At 31.3% G+C, this 23,816-nt stretch overlaps 1 protein-coding gene across 30 annotated transcripts; it reads left to right on the top strand.

Annotated features, from left to right (window-relative positions):
• The first annotated feature begins 1,211 nt into the window (after window positions 1-1,211).
• On the top strand, window positions 1,212-5,653 carry LOC107948395 (uncharacterized). 30 transcript variants are annotated; one of them, XR_005925531.1, is made up of 11 exons: window positions 1,218-1,500; window positions 1,679-1,855; window positions 2,352-2,504; window positions 2,658-2,675; window positions 2,753-2,801; window positions 3,108-3,266; window positions 3,899-4,012; window positions 4,125-4,577; window positions 4,817-4,870; window positions 5,020-5,133; window positions 5,493-5,653. XR_005925531.1 is itself a non-coding variant. In XM_016882929.2 (6 exons), exons 3-6 carry the CDS (start codon window positions 2,646-2,648, stop codon window positions 3,467-3,469), a joined length of 342 nt encoding a protein of 113 aa, XP_016738418.1. In that variant the 5' UTR covers window positions 1,226-1,500; window positions 1,679-1,855; window positions 2,352-2,645; the 3' UTR covers window positions 3,470-3,607. The 30 variants fall into 30 exon arrangements, 1 of the variants encoding a protein (XP_016738418.1); XR_005925530.1 differs by having other exon boundaries at window positions 1,216-1,500; window positions 3,366-4,012; window positions 4,125-4,870; XR_005925522.1 differs by lacking the exon at window positions 2,658-2,675 and having other exon boundaries at window positions 1,226-1,500; window positions 4,125-4,164.
• Window positions 5,654-23,816: the final 18,163 nt, after the last annotated feature.

Genomic DNA, 23,816 nt, shown 5'->3' with positions numbered 1-23,816 from the left:
TTTTCTCAAAGTTTCCCATGTTTCACTGTTTGACTAATCTGACCACCCTTCATTACGAATCAAATTTCTCATTGTACAGAATTCAAAATATGTTCTTGTTTATTTCATTAGAAACTAGACTCAATAAGCTTTAATTACATAATTTATTCAGCTTCTAATTCTTCTCCCACAATTTATGGTGATTTTCCAAAGTCACGTTACTACTGCTGTCCCAAGCAGATTTATTACCAAATCACTCTTTCACACATACCTTGCATGCATGTTATTTAAACATGTATATCACCAATCAATCATCACATATCTATGCTTTTACTTAAGTATAATCTCCATTTCATCATTTTAAAGCACAACATGTTAGCTAATTTTTCCCTTTAACATCTAAGGCACATGCATGCTCATTTGTTTGGCTCAACTTCACCTATCTTCCATTTTTCATCAAAAGAACATGAAACAACAACCATTTCCTTCATTTTAATTCATGACTAAATGCTCACAACATAACTAAAAATCAAAATATACTTCAAGAGTTAAGGTAGAATCAAGAAGAACTCATGAACCTCAAAATAGAAACAAGATACCAAGAAATTACCTTCAATTTTCCTCCTCCTAATGATCGAATACTCAAGAGCTTTCTCCTCTCCTTTCTCTTCTCTAACTTTCAGCTATGATGAACAAAGATGGACAAAACTTTGTTCTTTTCACCCCTTTTTCTTTTAATAAAACTTCATATTTCATCCATTTAATTCTTTAATACAAAAGACATGAAATTCTTATCATGAAACATTTATCTAGCCCATTATCATGAAACATTTACCTAACCCATTATCATGGAACATTTACCTAACCTATTATCATGGAACATTTACCTAACCTATTATCAATTTGTATCAATTTGTACCATAAATTATGGATATCAAGTGCACATTTTGTCTACAATAACATGATGGCTAGCCACTTCATGTAAAATGGGATGTTTGTCATGCAAATCCTCCTATTTTGCACTCCTATTTATTTGGCCACTTCAATTTAGTTTATAGTATTTTCAAACATTTTCACATATGTCCTATTTCATAATTTCACTCCTTTTTTCTTATGGAACAAAAATTAACTAAAATTACCGGGTTCTATCTTAAGCTTGGGCCTTCTAGAGGCCCACTAACATAATTAAACCTATGCCAACATTCACAGGATTCCCGAAAATTAGGGCGTTACAACCCGCTCGTTAACCAAATCCCCCAAATTTCTTTTTCCCATCTACTCTCAAAATTTGCCCCCAAATTTCCTTTTTCCTTTTCATTTCACTGCACTAAATTGACCCACCATAGCTACTCCTTTTCTCTCGATCTGTTAGGGTTTTGGAGAAACAAATGGAAGTTGAAGAGAAGGAGAACGAGGAAGAAGCTCTCACATTTAGAAGATGAAAATCATGTTCTACGACAAAAAGCATTGACCCCATCCCCGAAAAGCAACCGTTCTAACTTTTTAAAGTCATTTTCAGATGTAAGTGCTTGTATGTTTTGTCTTTGATGGATTATCAGTGCGCTAACCATTGTGTTTGTTTTTCCAGTCTGACAGGCATTCTTTGTTCAATTTCTTCTTTATTTTCTTATTAAATTTGCAAATTCAAGAGAAAACCAATCCAAAATATTTTTCTCAATAGTTTTTCTCTTAACCCTAGATTTTTCAAAGCACACTGTTACGAACCACGACGTCGATTGGTGGAGCGCGTTTGATTTACCTTTTAAGCCGCTACATAAAAGATTCATTAACCCATACAAAACCTGACTCGTTTCTCCTCTTCCTCTGAACGCCGGCCTCTCAAACTCCAACCAAGGAAGCACCAAACATTTATTTGGTAAACTTTTTATTCATTTGTTAAGACTTCTGCTTGCTTTTGTCATCTGGGTTTTTACGGTTCAATAATATATATAAGATTTTTTTATTTTCATAAATTTTCTGGGTTTTTCCTTGTATTAGCAGAAAGTTTAAGGTGGTGAACCTTGAGCTTGTTTATGCTGTTATCTTTCTGTTTGTGATGGCATTTTATAATTTCATATCCAATTTTTTGAACCTTGTTGTGGGGCCTCTTCTTTGGTTTCTATTGACCTTTGTTTGTAGTTGAAGTTGAGTAGAAATTTAGGAGTTTGGTTACTATAAATGCTTGAGAAATATTTCAAATATAATTTGTGATGAATAACAAGTAGTATAAGAGTAGTTATCTTTAAGCATTCCGTAGTGGATTATGTTATTATGCACGAGAATTGGATGAATATATGTATGTAAATAATTACATATATATTTATTTAATTTGGGAATTGTATGATTCTTTATTTGTCTGGCCTTTTTTGCAGGTTGGAGCTGAAAATGAAACCTTACCTTATTGGCTGTCCAGCACCTCAGCACTTTTGTGTCTGCTACAGAAAAATTTGCGATCAAATGGCTTTTTATCTGCTGGCACTCAACGCTCTGGGGGAAACACTGGTTTTCTTGGGAGAGTTTCTTATGTGAGTTCCATTGCAATATTTATTTCTGATAGACAGATTCATGTGATACTTTTTCTTTGAAATAGTATTGTTCATGGTCATTGAACTTTGTTGTTACTGCATGGCCTGCACTATTTATTTCTGATGTTGTAACTCGTTTCAATGGCTTTCAAGCTGTCAAAGAAAGAAAAGGTGATTATTGTCTTGTTGTTCCATGATGTGTTTTTTATGTACTTACTGTATTACAAGAAAAATGGTACATAATGCAGGATAAGTGGATTAATGGTGCAAATGGTGAAGCTCTAGCGCGCAGTGCAGGTAAAAAATCGTTGCTTCTGAAATTGAGGTTATGGAAAGAAACTAAACTTGAAATAAATAACATAAAAATTGGATAATTTTTCTATTTGATCTTCCTTATTAAGGTGTTATTTCCTTCATTGAACTCAATCATAAATTCATAGAGAGACCACCTTGTCGAGGAGCTGATTGGCTGTTAATGTATAATTAAATTTATAAGATGTAATATTTAGCCAGTTGCTAGTCTTGTAACTTGGGCCATTTTTGACTTCATGGACATATTTTTGTTAGATTCTTTTTTCCTTACTTTTGTTTTTTATCTTGCAGGTTTTTATTGTGTTGAACCTATTCTATATGTTATGCAGAGGCCAAGAGCATGGACTTTACAAGCTGTTCAAGTGTATTTTCAATCAGTAATTGCAACCAAATATTTTATCTACTTTATCTACTGCCTTACATTTGTCACTTCACATCATTGTCTTAAATGTAAGCATTCTTCTGCTTATAAACATTTTTTACATTTTTGCTCCTGAATTCTCTTTATTATTATGTAGTATGATGAATTGATATGGACCTTCATTGCAGTTGCTTTGATTCCCATTTTATGCCGATCACTCGAACGCATTGCAGAGTTCTTAAGGCATAATTTTAGTCGTTCTACCTTGTACAGTAGACCTTTATTCAGATAAACTATCTTCTAGATTACTATGTTTTGGTTTTTTTTTTAATTAATCTTGTGATCAGACTATTAATGTTCACTACAAGAAATTCAGTTAAATTTGCTGGGTGATATTTCCTTATATGAAATGGCATAAAGTTCAGATGGATGGAAATTGTGTTATTATCTGAAAAGGCACAGTAAGGAGGATTATACACTCAACTTTTGCTGAAAGGGTTGGTGCTAATAAACAAAAAAAGTACTTCGTGAATGTTAATGCTACTTATCCTTTTTTTCACTTTAACCAATTCCTTAGATGTATTCTCTCAAAAAAAATCCCCAGATGTATATTACTTCAATTTGTTTTATGACATTCATTTTGATGTCACCTCAAAACTAGATGAAATGAAATGCTTACTCCATGCATGTGCATGTGTTACCCCAAGGGTTTATTGAACAGGAAGTATTTGGAAGATCCTTGTGTGTGGGTAGAATCAAACACCACCACCTTGAGCATTCTATCATCACATGCTGGGATTGGACTTGGCTGGCTTCTACTTGTTTCTTTGTTCTCGTCAGTTGCTGATATCTTTTTTCTCTTTTTGGTTCATAGTTCCCTCTAAGCTTATACATTCCACGACCTCTAGCTTTTCTAATTTGCTGAAATTTTCTATTAAATTTTGTAGGTGGCAACGCAACATTGTACAAACTTTCTTGTACTGGCAGGTCTGTAACACTACTTCTTACTTTTCATGTATTACATATGTAATGTTCTTATTCACTGCTTCTTTACAATTATTTCTATTTCTTTAAGTTTTTTCAGATACCATGATTCAACGCTAGTCTTTTAGGGTAAAACGTTGCTTTTTATTGGTGAAAATGGTCTTACTTAGTGCTTGAAATCCTTTTTGGGGTTTTTTTTGACAAATATAGATTGACCATTACATGCTTTCACCTCTGCTTCAAAACTTTGACTTGTCAGCTTCATTTGTGTTGAACACTGATGATTATTAAAACTTGGTTATAAATGGTTAATTTTTTCACTGAAACCTCTCATTTTTGTTACTCTTCTTGCGGCATGCTGATGAGAGTGTTGTTGATCCTCCACTTTATGTCCTTACCACTCAAACACTAACAAGGTTAGCTTAATGCCATCTTTTCATCCACCCTCAATCAATTGTTTCCTCTTAACTCTCTAAACTTGCTGTCAAGGAACAACCTAAATGATTGAGAAACCATCCTATTTTAGAAATGTAGTCATTGTCAATGCTAAAGCTATCCAGTAATATCATAATCCTTTATTACATTGGCATTATTTTTGAATTTAGCATCTTCAGAAATTCTTGGTTGACATATATATTTTTATTTGAATGTGCAGGAGATCCAGATTAGAAAGTTGGAACTTTTGGCATTGAGTATTTTTTATTTACGCGTACATAAATATTGTTATATATAATATAATTCTTATTTTTCAGAATTTTAATAGATTTAGTTCTGTTTTCAAATTAAAATGTTATTTAGTATTTTAATTTTAATATTATAATTTAGTTATATTAATAAAATATTACTTGTATTTTATAGCTTATCATGTTTGAGCAACATTGCAATATTGAAAATCTTGGTCGAGTTAACAAAGTTAAGGTCAAAAGGTGAATCACAGTGGAGAGTTTGCAATTAGAACCACTTTGTAATCAGGTTGCTGAATTTCTCCTTTTTCTATATTTTGTTCACTGAGGGTATATTGATTTAGATGTCAGTAATGTGTTTCCTCTATCTTAAATGCAGTTAGGCTTGTAGGTTTTCTATTCAGCATTGAAGCCTGTTTATTCCTAGTTTAAATTCATAAATGAAACTGAAAATGTTGATATATGTTGCTTGAATTCAAAATGCTAATGTTCAGTTGCATTGTAAGATAAACTTCCTGGTTTACTTGTCAGCATTCTTTCTTTTGCAATTATATGGATTGTCCATGCTTTTCCAATTATTGCTTCTTTCTTTTGGATGATTGTTTTTCTTTTCTTTTGTGATGAGTTGGCTAATTTCATAATCTACAGATCATGGAGAAGTTCTTCAAGTTCTCCACTATGAAGTTGGACAAAAATATAAACCACATCATGATTACTTCTGCTTATCGTTTTTGTAATAGCCCAAAATTGGGTCTAGTTGGAACAGAGGTTTCGGGACCACAAAATCTGAGAGAGAAATAATTATTTTATGATTATTTTGAGGTCTATGATATGATTTCATGATTGTGTGAAAATTTCGTGAAGAAATTCTATGCATAAAGTGTTCAATTTGAAGTTAGGGACTAAATTGAATAAGTTGCAAAACTTGCATTCTAGAAGTTTCTAGTATGAAATTGCTTTGAAATATTAATTAGGAGGTCCTAAATAGAAATTTGACCAATTTCTAAGTGATGGACAAAAATTGGACATGGATGGAATTTTTGAAAGTTTAGTAAGGAAGGGCATTTTGGTCATTTGGTAATTAAAAGAAATAAAAAGGGAAAATAAAGCCAAAATTGACTCATCTTTTTCATGGAGGCCGAAATTAGCATGGGGATGCCATGGGTAGGGTTTTCAAGCTTTCCAAGCTCAATAGTAAGTCTGTTCTAACTCCGTTTTTCAAGTTCTTTACGTTTTTGGGATCCCGATAATTTGATTAAGCTTATTCTAGCAATAATTTAAGTTAGGGTTCATATTTGGAAAATACCCATAGGTGAAATGTGTTTATTTTGCTGTTTTATGATAGAATATGAGGTTTTAAATTATGTTAGACAACTTGTGCTACTCGGTTTTGAGTAAAAACGAGTAAAATGGCTTAATCGGTAAAAATACCTAATAGTCATAAGTATATGTTAGAGTGAGAATTTGATGTTGCCATAGAAGGTAAAAGTGATCAGCATGTCATAAAACATAAAAATAAGGGATGAAGTTTAATTCCCGAGCCTAGGGGCAAAAGTGTAAATATGCAAAAGTTTAGGGGCAAAATTGTAATTTTGCAAAAGTTTGAGTTAAGGACTGTTTTGAATATTACATTAATTAAATAAGTAAAATATGATGTTTTAGATCTCGAAAAACGAGATTTGAACCTAGAATGAGAGAAAAATCGAAAATTGGGAAAGTTGGTAAAATGGTCGTTTTAGTATCGAGGTAAGTTCATATGTATAATAAGCATTAATTTATGCATGTTTCAATGTAAAATTAATATATTTATTATAATTTCTGAGGTGTTGAAAGCATGTAAGTTGGTATGATAATAATACAGCAATAATGCTGTAATTTATATTTGAAAGTTAAATTTAGTGAATTAATTGAATTATGTTAAATTAAATGATTGTGGTGCCAAGTTTATGAATTGATTTAAAAATATGTCTATGGTATCATACATAAATGTGATTTCTATGATTATGGATATTATGGGAAATTGTAAGTTCATATGATTTTTAATAAGGCAATGTGTAATTTAATGTTATTGCCTTAATATTAAATGAGATGTAAGTTTATATGTAAGTAATACATCAATATTACTTGTATTATGATATTTTATAATAATATTGAAAATATATTTGTGGATAATTACTTGATTGGTGAAATTGTTGGAAAAGAGAGAGAAATCCCGGTTAAACCTTCGGAAAGATTGGATGATACAAATAGTATGTAGCTAGGTCACATGTATGGTGCTGAGTGCACATCATGTGTACAAGAGAGCTACAAGACATTATGATGTAGCTAGGTCGCATGGGTGATACTATGTGTACACCATGTAGACAAGAGAGCTACGGGATATATGTAGCTAGGTCGCATGCGTGGTTCCGGGTGAAGGACACCTTGTAGACAAGAGAGCTACGAGATAAATTGGCTAGGTCACATGGGTGGTACTGAGTGTTCACCATGTGTACAAGAGAGCCGAACTATATGATGGGTGGAGCTATGTGCTGAAACCACCAAGTATCGAGGATCGATCCGAAGTGTTCAACGGGAGACTCTCTATGTATTGCTTTGTGAGTTTTGTGATGAATAAGTGCAGGAACTTGGTTATGTGAATGATGTGTTCATTAAGTGACCAGGATGTGGTAAGGTTATAAACAAGTAAGTTATACATGAGGATGATTTTATGGTGACCTTGTGATCATGGGCCTATACTTGTGATGTATGAAATGTGGTGAAAATGATTTGTGATATGTATGTTAAAATGAGGTTAATACAAAGAAAGTGTGAAAGAGTGAATTAGCAATAAAACTGTTTTGGACAGTAGCAGTGACGGGATTTTGAAAAATCACCAAAAATAGTAGAAATTGAATCAGAGACTGAATGAGATATTAAATTAAAGCTTAATGAGTCTATTTTCATATAAAAGAAATAGAGAAAGAAAAGGAGCTTTATATTTTGAGATATTTATGTTTTGTGAGACTGGTTCAGAATGATTACGTGATCCCCTGTTCTGACTTTAGAAAATCACAAAAATTTGGATAAAAATAATTAGAGGCTTAAAATTATATTTTTAAAATCAATAATGAGCCTATTTTCAAGATAAATCAACAAGAACATTATCTGAGTTCTGTACTATAAGATAATTAATTTTTAGTGAAGAGAGGTCAGAACTGTCAGAATGTGAAACAGGGGAAATTTTAATGAATAAACTGTACTAATTGGCTAAACCAAAAATTATGAAATTTTTATGGTGGAAAGATATTGAGTCTAGTTTCAGTGGAAATTTACGGATCTTAATTTGGAGCTCTATAGCTCGAATTATAAATAAGTAAGTGACTATGACTCGTGTAAACAGTTTGATGTGAGCATTTATTAGTAAATTGTGAAATCGTACTTACAAGAATGCTATATACATTAAGGATGTGGAATGGAGAGGAGAAGGAGGAAAATAAATATATGTGGAATACATGGAAACTATGGTATATGAAATATTGATATAATGAAATAAATGATATGTGTTTATAAGAAAACAGAAAGAGAATGATATGTATCACGACATGTATATATATATGACTAGTCTCAATGTAATGCTTGTTGGGTATGGAGTTGAATTGAAATGTTTCAGGCAAACAAGTTATTTTGCACATCTAAATTGTGGTATTTTATAAAGATATGATCTAGTTTTAAATATGGATGCTTGATGATTAAGCTAAAGATATTTGGTAAGATGATAATCTTGGTATAAATGTATAAGTGATACTATAATAAACAATGTAAAATGAGTATGAGATACACATGTATGATGACATACAAATGCTATGTTTGTGGTTTAATTGAGAATATTTAATCATTAAATGAATACCATGTTATATGCTTTTGATTTTGTATAAGTGTGTAAGAGATTAAGGTTGACCAAAGCTTGGAAAATAGCCTAAGTATATTCCACATAGGCAGAGACACGACCATGTGTCTCAGCCGTGTATGGAACACGACTTTGGGACACGGACGTATGGAGCCTTAAAGCATGAAATTTCCAAGATTTTTGTAAGTTCTCGGTTTAGTCCCGAACCCTTTCTAAAGTATGTTTTGGGCTTCGTAGACTCAAATAAGGGACTATGTGTAAGTGAATGAACGTTTTGAAATATGAATGAAATTTTATAGCCCGTATTTTAGTTTAATGTTTGTATGTTTGTCCGGTAACGCCTTGTACCTTATCCCGGCCTCGGGTACGGGTAAGGGGTGTTACAGTTTTTGCTCTTATAGAGGACACAAAAGCTCTCAATCAGCTTGTATATTTTTATTATTTATTCTAGTTTTGATTCTATATTTTTATTTTTATTTTAATTTGATAATGAATTTTAATAGAAAATTTTTATATTTAAATCATGGACATTATTCTTCTCAATATTTTGATAATGAATTTTAATTTTTTTTATATTTTTCATGATCTTTTTAATATTTTTTTTTTAAATTTCATGACCTTTAGCGGCGTTTTTTTAAATAAACACCGCAAAATTTAGCGGTGCCATCTATAGCGATGTTTTTTGCGGCGCTTGTAAAAACGCCGCAAATATTTTTAGTGGCGCTTAAAAACGCCGCTAAAGGCCTAAAAAACGCCGCTAAAAGTCAATTTTGCTGTAGTGTTCCACCTCTTATGTATCCTCCTCCTCAAATATATCCTCTATATCAATTATATGAAAACCAAGGTGAAAATGTTGCTTTTTTTTGGATATATTTTTGGACAAAATCCAAGAGAATCAAGTCAAGAACGCTCTTAAAGTGAAGGTGAAAGATCTGATCCTCCTCGTCATTCCACTAATTGGTGAAAACTAAATCGTACCACTACCATTATTTGTAAGGTATGTTTTTTTGTAAAAAAAAACTTTTGTTAATGTTCTTAATTTTGATGATATTAAAACATTAAAAATATATCTTTAAATAAATGAATGAAGTATATTTTATGAAAAGATAATTAAGAATCGAAGCATGTTAAACTATATATGAAAGTAGAATGAGAGTGAGAATAAGTGGTAGGAAATAGGAATAATTAAAGAGAATCTATACATTTATCTATTCGTTTTTTTTTTGCAGCATAGAATGTTTATATCTTCACCATCTTCAAAGCTGTCAAGAAATATTGAAGACATCTCTCAGGTATAAATTTTTAATTATTTTATCTATAAAAACTTTCAAACTTATTAAATATGATAAATGTTTAATATTTCCTATTTTTTTACTTTGTTATTAGTTAATATAACATTCTTAGAAAATTCATAAATAAATATAAGAATAATTAATGGTTATAAAAGTTGTGTTCTCGTATCATATTAATAAAAATTCATCAGTGTTAAAAAAACACTCTAAAAATCGTTAAAAGTGACTTTTTATAATTATAATTATAATTATTATGTTTTACAATAAGTTCTGCGAATTTTAAAAAAATTCACAACCGCGATACCCGCGTGACCGCAATAGCATCGGTTATATCCGCAACGCGACCGCAACTGCAATTTAAATCCCTGATACTAAGCACTTATCCATCAAACCTATTTTGTTTTTTGTTTATTTATTTCAATTGACCCTTATATTTTGGGGTGGGACAGAAATGGTTTAGTGACCAATTGTAACCTTTTTTAGTTAAGTAATCAAAATTAAAGCTTGCCCATAGTTTAGTAATTAATGGTGTAATTTACTTTTTTTAATGGCTTTTTTTTTATAAAATGTTAACTAATTCATTATTAGTTCTGTGTAAAAAACCTGTAATATCTACTTCTTATTTTTTACCCAAAAAGAAAAAAAATACCATGAATCTGTGATTAAAAATAGAAAATAAGAAAGTTACTTCATTAAACATTTTTTAACGTGGGTTTTAAGTGATGAAACTAAAACCGGAAGTCTTCATCTTCAGCAATCAGCTATCGTCAACCCTCAACAACAATAAGAAATCCATTGAAATTGAGGGAAACAAAAAATGAAGACGTTGCGGCTGACATCTATCAACAGGCAATCTTACACTAGAAAAAAAACTAACAACCAAATTCCCACATCTAGCCATTTTTCTCTTTATATATTCCTTCACAAATATATGCTCTTTGCATTTTCTCTCTTGAGAAAACAAAAAAACAAAAAAGAAATAAAATAAAAATAAGATCTTTGTTTTCTCCATGTTTGATTTTATTATTTTCTCTTTTGGGTTACTTTAATATCTCCCTCACATTCATTCAATTATTCATCGCTAAAACTCTTTGTAAGCAAAAAGCAATACTCCAATTACATCGAGCTTCTAAGCTTTAATTCGACTCTCCATTTTACTTTCAATGCCACCAACTCCTCTCTTTCCATTGCCTTTTCAGCACCTTTGCCCAACCCCAGCGGTTGGACCGCTTAGGGCATCAATCCAACAGCTACACGCATGATAGGTTCCCAAGCCTTCATTGCCTTAAAAAACAAAGGCTCTTTGGTTGTTAAGACCTACAACATAAGCTCATATAGCTCCATCGTCGAAGGTAAGTTGTCTTTTGATGTTTGGGACCTAGAAGCCAAAACTAGCGATAGTTATAAACGGTTCCTTGAAAGTTCCGACCAGTGTGGAAAAAGTGAATAAAGTTTGGCAAGTTGGGCCAGGGATTACTAATGATCACCCGATGAAGCATGAATTAACAAAAGGTAACCTCGGTTCTTCGGGAGAGTTGAAGTTGATAGATAAAGTGAGTTCGACGAGTGCCTCATCCATTTCTCCAGCCCTTGCTAATAATGATATGGGAAGAGGGTGGAGGGTTAGTAAACTAAATGCTACATTGTGGATCTTGGGTTTGCTTTCCATTTTTTGCTTTTAAGCAATACAATAATAAAATCATACATACATATATACATATCTAGGGTTAATATTTGGTACACGGTGTAACACCCCCTACCCATATTCCGAGCCTAGAATAGGGTACGAGGCATTACCGAACTTAATATGATCAATCATGTAAAAATTAGCCATAAAATTTCTTCTAAATTAAAAACTTTCATACAAATGTTTAACGTCCCTTATATGGGCCTACAGGGCCCAAAACATACATTCAGAATGGTTCAGGACCAAACCGTAAACATATGAAACTTTTGCAACACTTAGAAAATTTTCACACTGTGGAAAGTCACACGCCCGTGTTTTCAACCCGTGTAACTCTCTGTTTATAACTTCATCACCCTTGTCAGTCGTACACTTCATATAAATAACCAGAAACGTGTATGGGCTCAATTCTCATTAAATTTCTCATATATATACACAATTTCACGTTATGTAATCATACAACATATATCAGCTATATCTCTGTAATCTAAATATATTTTCATAACAACTTATCTTGATTTCATACTATTTCATATTTAAGCTTAAATAACCAAAGAATTTGAAATATCATCTTTATGCAAATAGTACACATGAGGTATATAATTCCATAATTATGAATAAACACATTTATCAAACATTTTCCATATTCATATATCAATGTCTCATGTCTCCATCTATCAATAACCGTCATTTTCATGAATTTCGAGTTCAATTTCATAATTATTTGTCTCGTGTTCAATTTATTCCATTTCGGAACTTTATTCATTAAAACATTTGAATTATCAATACATATGGACAGTACATTCAAGATGAACAATTATATAATCACAAATGAATTCATTTATCAACCAAGTTCTATACTCATATCTTATCAACTCATACTTCCTTGTATCACATAATTCCATGTAACATTTACCAAACTTTGTCAAATTAGTGAACGTCTTACGGAATTGAGTACTTTATTTTCTCGATGCCATAGTTCAACTATGGTCTTACACATCTTCACATAATGATGCCATAGCCCAGCTATGGTCTTACACATATTCATATATCGATGCCATAGCCCAGCTATGGTCTTACACATAATCACATATCATGTATCAATGCCATAGCCCAGCTATGGTCTTACACGAATCACATATCTCACTGATGTCATATCTCAGATATGGTCTTATACAGTAGCATATATCACACCGATGCCATATCCCAGATATGGTCTTATACGGAAATCACTTGTCACTTGTAGCCGAAGCTACTACTATTCACTGATCAGGTAGCCGGAGCTACCATTTTTCACTGATTAGGTAGCCGGAGCTACCACTTTTCACTGATCAGGTAGCAGAAGCTACCATGGTCTTACACATATTTATATATCGATGCCATAGCCCAGCTATGGTCTTACACGTAATCACATACCATGTATCAATGCCATAGCCCAGCTATGGTCTTACACGAATCACATATCTCACTGATGTCATATCTCAGATATGGTCTTATACAGTAGCATATATCACACCGATGCCATATCCCAGATATGGTCTTATACGGAAATCACTTGTCACTTGTAGCCGAAGCTACCACTATTCACTGATCAGGTAGCCGGAGCTACCATTTTTCACTGATTAGGTAGCCGGAGCTACCACTTTTCACTGATCAGGTAGTAGAAGCTACCACTTTTCACTGATCAAGTAGCCGAAGCTACCACTTTTCACTTGTCATTTGTACTTGATCAGATAAGTGTAGCCGAAGCTATCACTTATCACTTTCACTTGTCCTTGATCAGATATGTGTAGTCGAAGCTATTACTTATCACTTTCATTTGTCCTTGATCAGATAAGAGTAGCCGAAGCTATCACTTATCACTTGTTGCCATGGTCCAACCATAGTCTTTTCCTTCAATTCATCTTGTCACTGAACTGAAATGCTCAATTTGATCATTTATTCAATTTTCATGCTTTTACATTATTCACGATTTTAATCATCAATACATATGAAATAACACATCATGAAATTCATAAAATTAACAAATAATCACTAAAATTTAGCCATATAATCTCACAAGTTCAATTTTTGTATTATAACGATAATTATAATTTCATAATAAATATTCCAAATAAAACATTTTATCATTTCTAATCCAACACTTATCGATTATAATCGGGCATGTGATCAATTTATACACGAGTCATTCATATATTTTTTCCTCCTCCTCCTCTCCATCCACATCCTTGGCATAAATAACACACTTGTAAGTAACCTTATCCATAATTTTCACTAATTACTTATGTGAATATTCAAGCTATCCACCCGTTTCATAGTCACTAAATTATTTATATCTGAAGCTACAGAACTTCAAATTAAGATCCGCTAATTTTCCCTAAAACTAGACTCACATATCTTCTTACCATAAAAATTTCATAATTTTTGGTTGGTCCAATTAATACAGTTTATTCATTGAAGTCTCCCCTGTTCTGCTGTCTGACAATTCCGACCCTTCTTCACTAAAAATTAATTATCTCCTCGTAAAGGATTCGAATGATGTTCCCATTTATTTCTCTTGAAAATAGACTCATTAAGGATTCTAAAAATATAAATTTAAGCCCATAATTATTTTTATCCAATTTTTGATGATTTTACAAAGTCAGAATAGGGGAACCCGAAATCATTTTGAATAGGGGAACCCGAAATCATTCTGACCTTGTCTCACAAAATTTATCATATCTCATGATTTACAATTCCATTGCTTACATCATTTCTCTATAAGAAACTAGACTCAATAAGCTTTAATTTCATATTTTATTCATCCTCTAATTCCATTCCTACAATTTTTGGTGATTTTTCAAAGTTAGACTACTGCTTCTGTCCAAAACAGTTTTAGTGCAAAATGTTGATTTCTATTTTGCCCCAAATTTCACAATTCATACAATTCAGTCCTTGCTCAATTAACCCCTCAATTAAGATAATTTTCTCAATTAATATCCAGCCCAAAGAGACCTTGGGTCTATTTTCCTTTTAAACCCTCTTTCTTTTATCATTTAAGCTATTTAATCATTTCCCACAATTTTGCATTTGATACAATTTAGTCTTTTTTGTTCAATTAACTATCAGAACTTTAAAATTTCTTGACAAAACTTTAATACTAACTTATTAACACTCCATAAATATTTATAAAAATATTTATGGCTCCATTTAAAATTCCCGAGTTCTCGATACCTCATTTTCGATTCTAATTATTTTAATATTTATTTTTAGTACACTATTCACTATTTCAAAATTTTTCCTAACTTCACATTTAACTTATACTCACTAAATTAATAATATTTCCTACTCATTTTTCGGATTTAGTGATCACGAATCACTATTCCGACACCACTGAAAATTAGGCTGTTACATACGGGTAATATACTTTCTTTTTATTTCATAAGTAGTCTCAAAAAAAGACACAATACTTGTGTCTTTTTTTAAATATTTATTTTTAATATTTTATTATACCTTTATGGGATACTTCTCAACCCTTTGACCCCACTTGTGGAGTCTAAAAACTCTCAAATATTTTCTCATATATATTGTTAAAATATGCTTCAAGATTTTGTACTTATTGTATATTTGAAATTCAATCTCTTTATTTTTATTTCCAAGAATTTAGTCTATTTACTTTTTGGATTTAAAAATGTAGGTCCAATTGCTAAAATCATTAAAATTATTATGTTAAATTTGCCAGTATGAAATTTTGAAATAATTTAATTTAATACAAGAATTTTAACAGTATTAACAACTGGGGTTGTATTTTTAAATCCAAAAAGTAAAGAGTCTAAATTCCAAAAGTATAAAAAGTACGGGACTTGAAACATATTTTAACTTATACACACACTAGATTATGAGAAATCTATGATGTGAATAAAAAAAATGTGTAAAAATATATTTATAAAAAAATAATACATGTTGAGGGTGAATATGTTGTTCCCAGATGTCTATACTTGATTTTAGCCTAGTTTCGGCGAAGGCACCAGGTCCACTAAGGAAATGTTCTATCATTTTGGCCTTGGTGAAGCTATACCCTTAAAAAGCCTTAGTGAGTAAGAAAACTAACACTTAATTAGTCTATCAAATAATGTATAATTTAATAAACATTATGATAATTTTTTATAATGACATTTGAAACTACAAATAAAAATTTTAAAAACAGAACCAACACATAAATATGGTTTTTTTTTAAATGTTCTAGTATCATATTTTTTAATTTATTATTTGTCAAATACTTTATTTTAATTATTTACTTATATTATTTGTACATCTATTAAATGTAAAATTAATATACATTAATTGAATATAATTTAATTATCAAATAGAAGATCCATGCTTGATTGAAAAGTTTATTATATAATTAAATAATATAACTAGTTTGTATTATGGTGCGATGCACAAGTTAGTTGTGTATATATATAATTTTTTATATTAAAATTCAATGTAATTTTTCTAAATAAAAAACATTAAGAATAAAGTGAAAATCAATGTAACTGAATGTTGTAAGTTATTAGATATATGAAGATTTTATAAGTTAAATGATGATATTATTTCTTGTGAAAATACAATTAAGATACTAATACAATATTTAGTATTATATTATGTGATATTACAAATTTATTATTAAATATAATGTTCATTTAAATTCAAAAAAAATTGTCAAATGAGAAAACTTCAATATAAAATTATTAAGGTGGTAATTTTAATGTTGTAATTTTATATGATTGAAAGAACGAGAAAAATTGAGGACTAATTGAGTAAATTTAAATTGCAGAAGTATTTTACAAAAATTAAAAAAATGAAGAGGGGTTTAGTTTGTAAATCCCTAGGTTCAACTTTTCTTTCTACACTTTTTCATTTTTGCCATGCATTTGGCAAAAAACGAAAAGCTCTTTTTCCTTTCTTTTTTTTTTCATAAGTTGCATTTTGCTTTTTATTTTTAACCGTCAGAACCTTTTCTAAAATTGGAAATTGCACGACACCCAATAAGTTTAAATCTCCAATTTTAAGTTTCTAAAACATCATAAAAAAAATTTATTTGAAAGAATCATATCTTTGTGATGTTGAAAAATTTTAAAAAAGAAATCAAAATTTTCAGCCCCGAAAATGATCATCTTTTCAAATACCTAAAACCTATAGAATTTTTATCTCCATGTCATCGTTTGATTTTCATTAGTGAGAAAATAATGGCCTTCTCTAGCATGAGGGTGTTAAAATCTATTGAAGGACTTAAATTATGAAACACATTCTATCATTTTATATTTATGTTATACGTATTTTTTTTAAATTAAATTTAACTCAGATAATTTATTTATGAAAAATAAATAAAATTTCAAACATAAACCATTTTCAATTCTATATGCAATCGGAAAAATGAAATTCCTGATGTTGTTTCTATGAAAGTATATCAAGAGGATTTTTAAAAAATTTGAAAGTCATGATCTTTTCTAGTGTGAGAGAATTAAATCTCAATGCAACACTAAATTTGTCAAAAGCTTATTAAAAAATCATTTTTTTTACTTTTTTCTATTTTTTGAGATTTAAGAACATGTTGAAGTATATATATATATATATATATATTAGAAAAAGATAATCAAGTTTAGTATGCATATATTAATTTTTTAATTATCGTGCATATTTGGTGAAGTAGAAATATTTATGGGATAAATTATTCATTAATTAATTAATTAAGCAATAGAATAATTATTTTTAAAAAAATATTACAATCATTTTCATCTTTTAATTGAAAATATTTAATAAATATAAAAAACCATATATGCATTATTGTAAATTGTTTATACTAGTTGCGTTATTTATAAAATAATGATAATAATTACATCTATTAAGGATATTTAAACATTATTATATATACGTAATTAGTTACTACTTTATAATTATTTCATTAAATATACATTAAAAAGATATGTGCCTAAAGTTGACCACTAAAATGTAAGAAATATTTGTAAAGTAAAATGTTAGCAATCAAAATATTGACATTAATTTAAGTATAAGTAAAGAGTGAAGTCAAATGTAGGAATTAAAAAAACTTGTTGGTATAAGAGGTTTGGAGGAAGAATTGAATTTACTTGTTTGGGTAAAAATAATAAATGGTTTTAAATTTTGTGTGCAAATTCCACAGATAATTATTCATTGAAAATGTGTTTTTTTTTTAATATATAGTAGTAATTTACGTAAAATGTTTTCAAAATTAAGTTGTTATCATTGCAATAATGATGCAAATCATTACTTAATTATGGCTATATGATTTTGAAGATAATTGAGTGTAGTAAATTTCATAATTAGAAATTGTAGAGTGAGGGTAATAATTTATGATATTTTAGGTAATTAAATTGAAAGAGTAAAATTGTATTTTGGTACAATTTATAGTTACAAATTGCTAAAATAGATTACACTTCATAACTATATAACTTTAAATTGCTAAAAAGAGATTTAAGTATATTTATAATATTTTCTACACAATCGTCAAATGAGATATTAAAGCTCCGAACGTAGTTTCCTGTAGCAGGCAACAATTTAAGGTTGAAAAAAAAATTATGTGGGAAAAGAAAAAAGAAAAAAGAAAAAAACACAGCCCTTTTAGAAACAGATTTGCAGATTGTTAGAGAAACGATATATTAGTCAGTTAGGTTGTTAGTCCAGCTGTAATGCAGTTAGAGTTGTTAGCTTCAGTTATCTCACCTTTCACGTGTATATATTCTTGCTTGTATCAGCATAGAAAACAGATATCAATTTTAGATTAAAAGATTCATTTTCTGCTTTCATTCTCTTCATTGTCTATATTTTCTTTCTATTATTTTAGATCTTCTATCATGGTATCAGGCGTCAAATTCTCTCGAATCCGTTATGAGCTTTACTCGATCAAGAAAGGTGCGATGCCGATCAAGGACTATATTGCTTAGATTCAGAACACGTGTGCCTTGATCGATGTGGCTGGATCTCGGATTTCAGAAACCGAGAAGGTTGAGATCGTGCTCGACGGACTGCCGTCGAATTTTGTCAGAGTAATTACTCTTGCGTCGTTTTCTTTCGAACCGCTACCATTCCAACGCCTGGTTGACTTCCTCTTGGAGTTTGAGAGTAGGCAGTCTCGTGCAGCGACAGAGACACCATTTCATGCCAATCTTGTTGCGTCTGCACCGGTGCCTTTGGTGACTGACTCCGTACGCGGCGGCTGTTCCTTTTCATCTCTGACGCGTGGACGTGGGTTTCGCACACGTCTCCAATGTCAAATTTGCGGTCGATTTGGACGCACGGTGCAGAGATGCTACTATCGATTCGAATCAGACTATGGTGGTCTCCCAGCTTCGACTCCGGCGGTGTCTGATCATGCGGGCTCAAGTTTGCGCGACGAAGGCTTTAATGGTGGCTGCTATGCGATGGCTCTGACTGATGTCTCCTCTGGTGCTACGTGGAGAGGGCAGCCATCTCATATTTCACATACATTTGCTACTGCTAAGATGCCTAGGCTTTCCACTTTATCAAATGTGGCTTATTATGGTCAAAAAGATGTGATAGCCTATGATGGTACGGGCCCACATAGTGCATGTGCTGCCCATCACTTAGGCTCCCAAGTGTTGTGTGAAATGGAGGGCTCCTTTCGGCGTGAATTGCCGCATGCACCAGGCCAGCCTTTTGGGCCAAACATTGGTGCGCATGGACCGTCTAGTGGGCCATTTACTCATGGCCATGGTTATGGGCCATACACCAGGCCTAGTCCTTCAACTCCTATTGTGGGCCAGCACATTGAGCCTTCAGCTAATGTAGTTGGGCTTGAGACCGATCATTATTTTTCGGCTCAAAATACGAGTATTGGTGTACCATGGCAAACCAAACCGAAGACTCGTGTTCACGATGTTAATGCCTCACCATGTGACGGGTTACCACGCATTCCAAATTTCAATGCCTCCGATTATTTGAACACCTCCGGGTCAAATGTCAATACAATTCAGTATGGGTCTCATTTTGAGTCTGAAGACTTACTTGTGCCTGTAGGTAGGGGTGAGCATTCGATTGAATCAAATCGAATCGAATCGAAAATTTTCGAGTTAATCGAGTTTTCGAATCTTATTTCATCATCCTAACTTTATTTGAAATTTTCTCGAATCGAGTCGAGTGAGATGGAATTCGAATTGAATCGAATCGAATATATTTTTTTGAGTTAAGTTTTAAAAAAAATGACTAGCGTTATTTATTTTTTTGTAATTTTTCAAAAAAATAATTTTCTTTAAAGTTTTTAAACATGATCATACAACAAAAAAATTAAAGTAAATAAGTGAATAAATACAAGCAACGCAACATCAACCCAAATAAACAACAAAAAAAATTCAACAAGATTATAATAAAAAAACATAAGTAAAAGTCAAAGTAAACAACATGAGTCGAAGTAAACAACGACATTATAATAAAAAAAAACATAAGAAAAAGTCCAAAATACAATAGAAACTTACACCACTCCAAACAAAAAAAAACACAAAAGTTCAATTAACCAACGACAATAACAAACCAAACCAAACTAATAACAATAACACATAAGCTCAAAAACCATTATAGAATAGTTTAAGTTTCTTCATGAGTCCAAATAAACAACAAAAACAATACAACAACATTGTAATTAAAAAAAACATAAGCAAAAATCCAAAATACAATAGAAACCTACACCAGTCCAAAAAAAAAAAAGAACACAACAAAAGCTCAATTATCCAACAACAATAACAAACCAAACCAAACCAAACTAATAACAATAACACATCAGTTCAAAAACCATTATAGAATAGTTTAACTTTCTTCTTGTGCTTCAATCACAGTTGATAATCTTGAAACATCTAGTAAAAGTATTGATTGAGTTAGTTAAATGATAAAAAATGTTTGCAAAAATAAATTAAATAAACATTTAACTTTATAAACTAATGCTAAGTATGTTACGTTCTTGATCTTCGGGTATTTTGAATAAATCTAGCAAATTTAAAAACAAAAATGTTAGTTAAATTATGGGAATGCTTACTAATATAAATAATACAAAAGCTTATTTTATAAATTAAAATTTATATATTACCATCTTCCATAGTTTGAAGTTCATCAACATAATCTTTAAGATTGATGGCATCATTAGATTTCCGAAGCCAATCTTGTGTGCAAACCAAAGCCTCGACCATGAGAGGAGTTAGAGAACTTCTAAAACTATCGAGAACACGTCCACCCGTGCTAAATGCACTTTCTGAGGCAACTGTTGAGATAGGAATAGCAAGAATATCTCGAGCCATTTGTGCAAGAATAGGGAATCTAGGACTGTTCATTTTCCACCACAATAGTAAATCAAATGAACTTGAATTGTTTACTTCTTCATCCTCACCCAAATATCTATCCAACTCAGATTTGCTTTCTAATCCAACTTGTTTCTTCTTCTTAAGGTATTTTTGTTTGGCCAAGCCCGTTTTCATTTCTGACTGATCTATTTCCATTGAACTGCAAAGATTTGTTGAAGAACTAGATCTAACTTCAAACAATTCAATTCTCCCTGCGTTAGAAGAATACTCATTGAACAAGCAATGCAATTCTTTATCAATCATTTTCATAATTTCATTAGCAACATTAGGAAAAAGCAAGTTGACCCCAAAGTCCACAAAACTCATTTTACATCGCGGATCAAAGATGACCGCCAAGTAAACTAGCATGTTGATCTTGTTTCCTTCACCCCAATACTTATTATATTTCTCTCTCATTTTGGAAGTCATAGAAATTATGTCTAGATCTCCACAATCTTGCCACCCATCAAAAAGACAATGTACATCCGTCAATACTTCAAAAAGTGAATGAGAGGTAACATGCAAAGATCCGGACACCTTCAATGTAAGATGATAAAAAGGCTCCAATACTTTTATAACTCTTCGAACAATTTCCCAATCATCAAATGTAGGAACTCCATCTCCAACAGTAAGATCAAGTAAAAAATTATGGTCATCACGTACATATGATTCAAATACACGCTCGTATTTTTCAGCCACCTTTAACATCATATATGTTGAGTTCCATCTAGTAGGCACATCTAAACACAATTGAGCCTTACTATCTATCATTTCTTCTTTTACCCGTTGGTTGAATTTTGTCAACCTCGATGGTGATGCTCTTATATACCTCACAGCACCTCTAACTCGATCCACAGACACAGAAGCATCTTTAATACCGTATTGCACAATGAGATTAAGAATGTGTGCAACACATCTCATATGAATAAATTTTCCATTTGCAATAGAAGCATTTCGATGATTGAATTTCTTTCTCAAATATTCAATGGCAACACTATTGGCGGATGCATTATCAACCGTAATAGTGAAGACCCTTTCAATCCCCCAATCTCGAAGACATTTTTCAATGGCTTGACCTATGCTTTCACCTCTATGAGCTGATATTGGGAAAAAATTTATAATCCTTTTTTGCAACCTCCACTCATCATCCACCCAATGTGCTGTTAAAACCATGTAAGATATCCTCTGCAATGAAGTCCAAGTGTCTGTAGTTAAACAAACTCTACTTATATCTTTTTCAAAACAGTTCTTCATCACACTCTTCATGGAGTTAAATAAATCAAGACAATCCATTCTAATTGTCCAACGAGATGGAAGACTAAACCGTGGGCATGTTATAGAAAGAAAGTATTTGAAACCCTCTCCCTCTACAATTTTAAAAGGTAGTTCATCCACAATTATCATGCGAACTAATGCTCTTCTAACAGCATCTTTATCAAACACCCAAGTTGATAAATCCGTTGTTTCTTGGCTAACCTTCACAAATGCTAATTCTGATTGCTTCAGATTAGAAATATTACCTCGAGGTCTTTTTAGGCATGTTTTCAAATGGTTATTCAAATTTTTTGTAGAACCCGAAGTTGATTCCATGGTGTAAGTAACATCACAGGTATTGCACCTTGCTCTCTTCTCCTCCTCTTTAGTCACAAATTTGGTGAAATGGTTCCAACATGCTGATCTTGGAGTAATCTTTTTTCGAACATTTTCATTGGTTGTTGTTTGATCATCTTTACTTGGGGAAGAATTTTGTGAACTTTGAGTTGAACTATCTCGCTTTGGATCACTCATCTACAAGTAAACATTTGTTGCAATCACTAACCATGACCAATAATTGATTTAAAATCAAATTTAATAAATCAGTTAAATTAAAAATTAATTAATATAATAGTATAATAGCATAAATTAATTAATATAATAGTACAATAGCATAAATTAAAAATAGATAGCACTTAATAACACATTATAAGGATACTAATTCATATTTGTTAAGGGTTATTGTACATCAAGTGGAATAGTGGATAAAGCTAAAATTCCCTGAACCCCCATCATCGCCCACTGTTGTAGGTTTTTTCTTCTTCAATCATTGTAAATAAATTACATAATATTATTAGAAAATAGATCTCACTTGAAGGGAAACTGAAGCGTTACATTTTTTTTGGTTTAAATTCATATTTTTAGTATAAATTTTTATTCAAACTTGCTCAAATTTGAAGTAATTATTAGACAATTTTATATAACAGTATTATGACTACAGTTTGCCAATGAAAGACTGCTTTGAAATTTAGTGTTACCATATAGCTTTGGACTTGAAAAGAAAAATAAATGAATTAAGATTAGAATTTAAAACATACGATACGATTATATCACTTAAAATTTAAATAAATATAAATTACTGTGGTTATAAGAAATTATATATAAATGAAAAGAAATATAAAAATTTATAGACGCACAATAATCGGATCCATGAGACCAATAAGGTTGGAAGAATCGGTTATAAAATTATCTCGCACTTTGACTCGAGGGGCTAATATTTTAATACTAATTGATTTCTTCCAAAATTCTTCATACAAAATGAATTAAGATTTCCTCACTTTTTAGCCAAAACAAAATTATATTGAAGAAATAAGAAAACAACTTCTACAAGGCCTCAACAGATCAAAACTTTTGTCAATATTCCAACTCACCACGTTTGATTAGTTCTTCCTTTAGTGGTTTAGGTATTTGTCGAATAAAACTGGCCTTTGCATCTGCAATCAACTT

The sequence above is a fragment of the Gossypium hirsutum genome, chromosome A04 (genome assembly GCF_007990345.1).
Source record: "Gossypium hirsutum isolate 1008001.06 chromosome A04, Gossypium_hirsutum_v2.1, whole genome shotgun sequence".
Lineage (NCBI taxonomy): Eukaryota > Viridiplantae > Streptophyta > Magnoliopsida > Malvales > Malvaceae > Gossypium > Gossypium hirsutum.
This window is presented reverse-complemented; position numbering and strand designations above follow the sequence as displayed.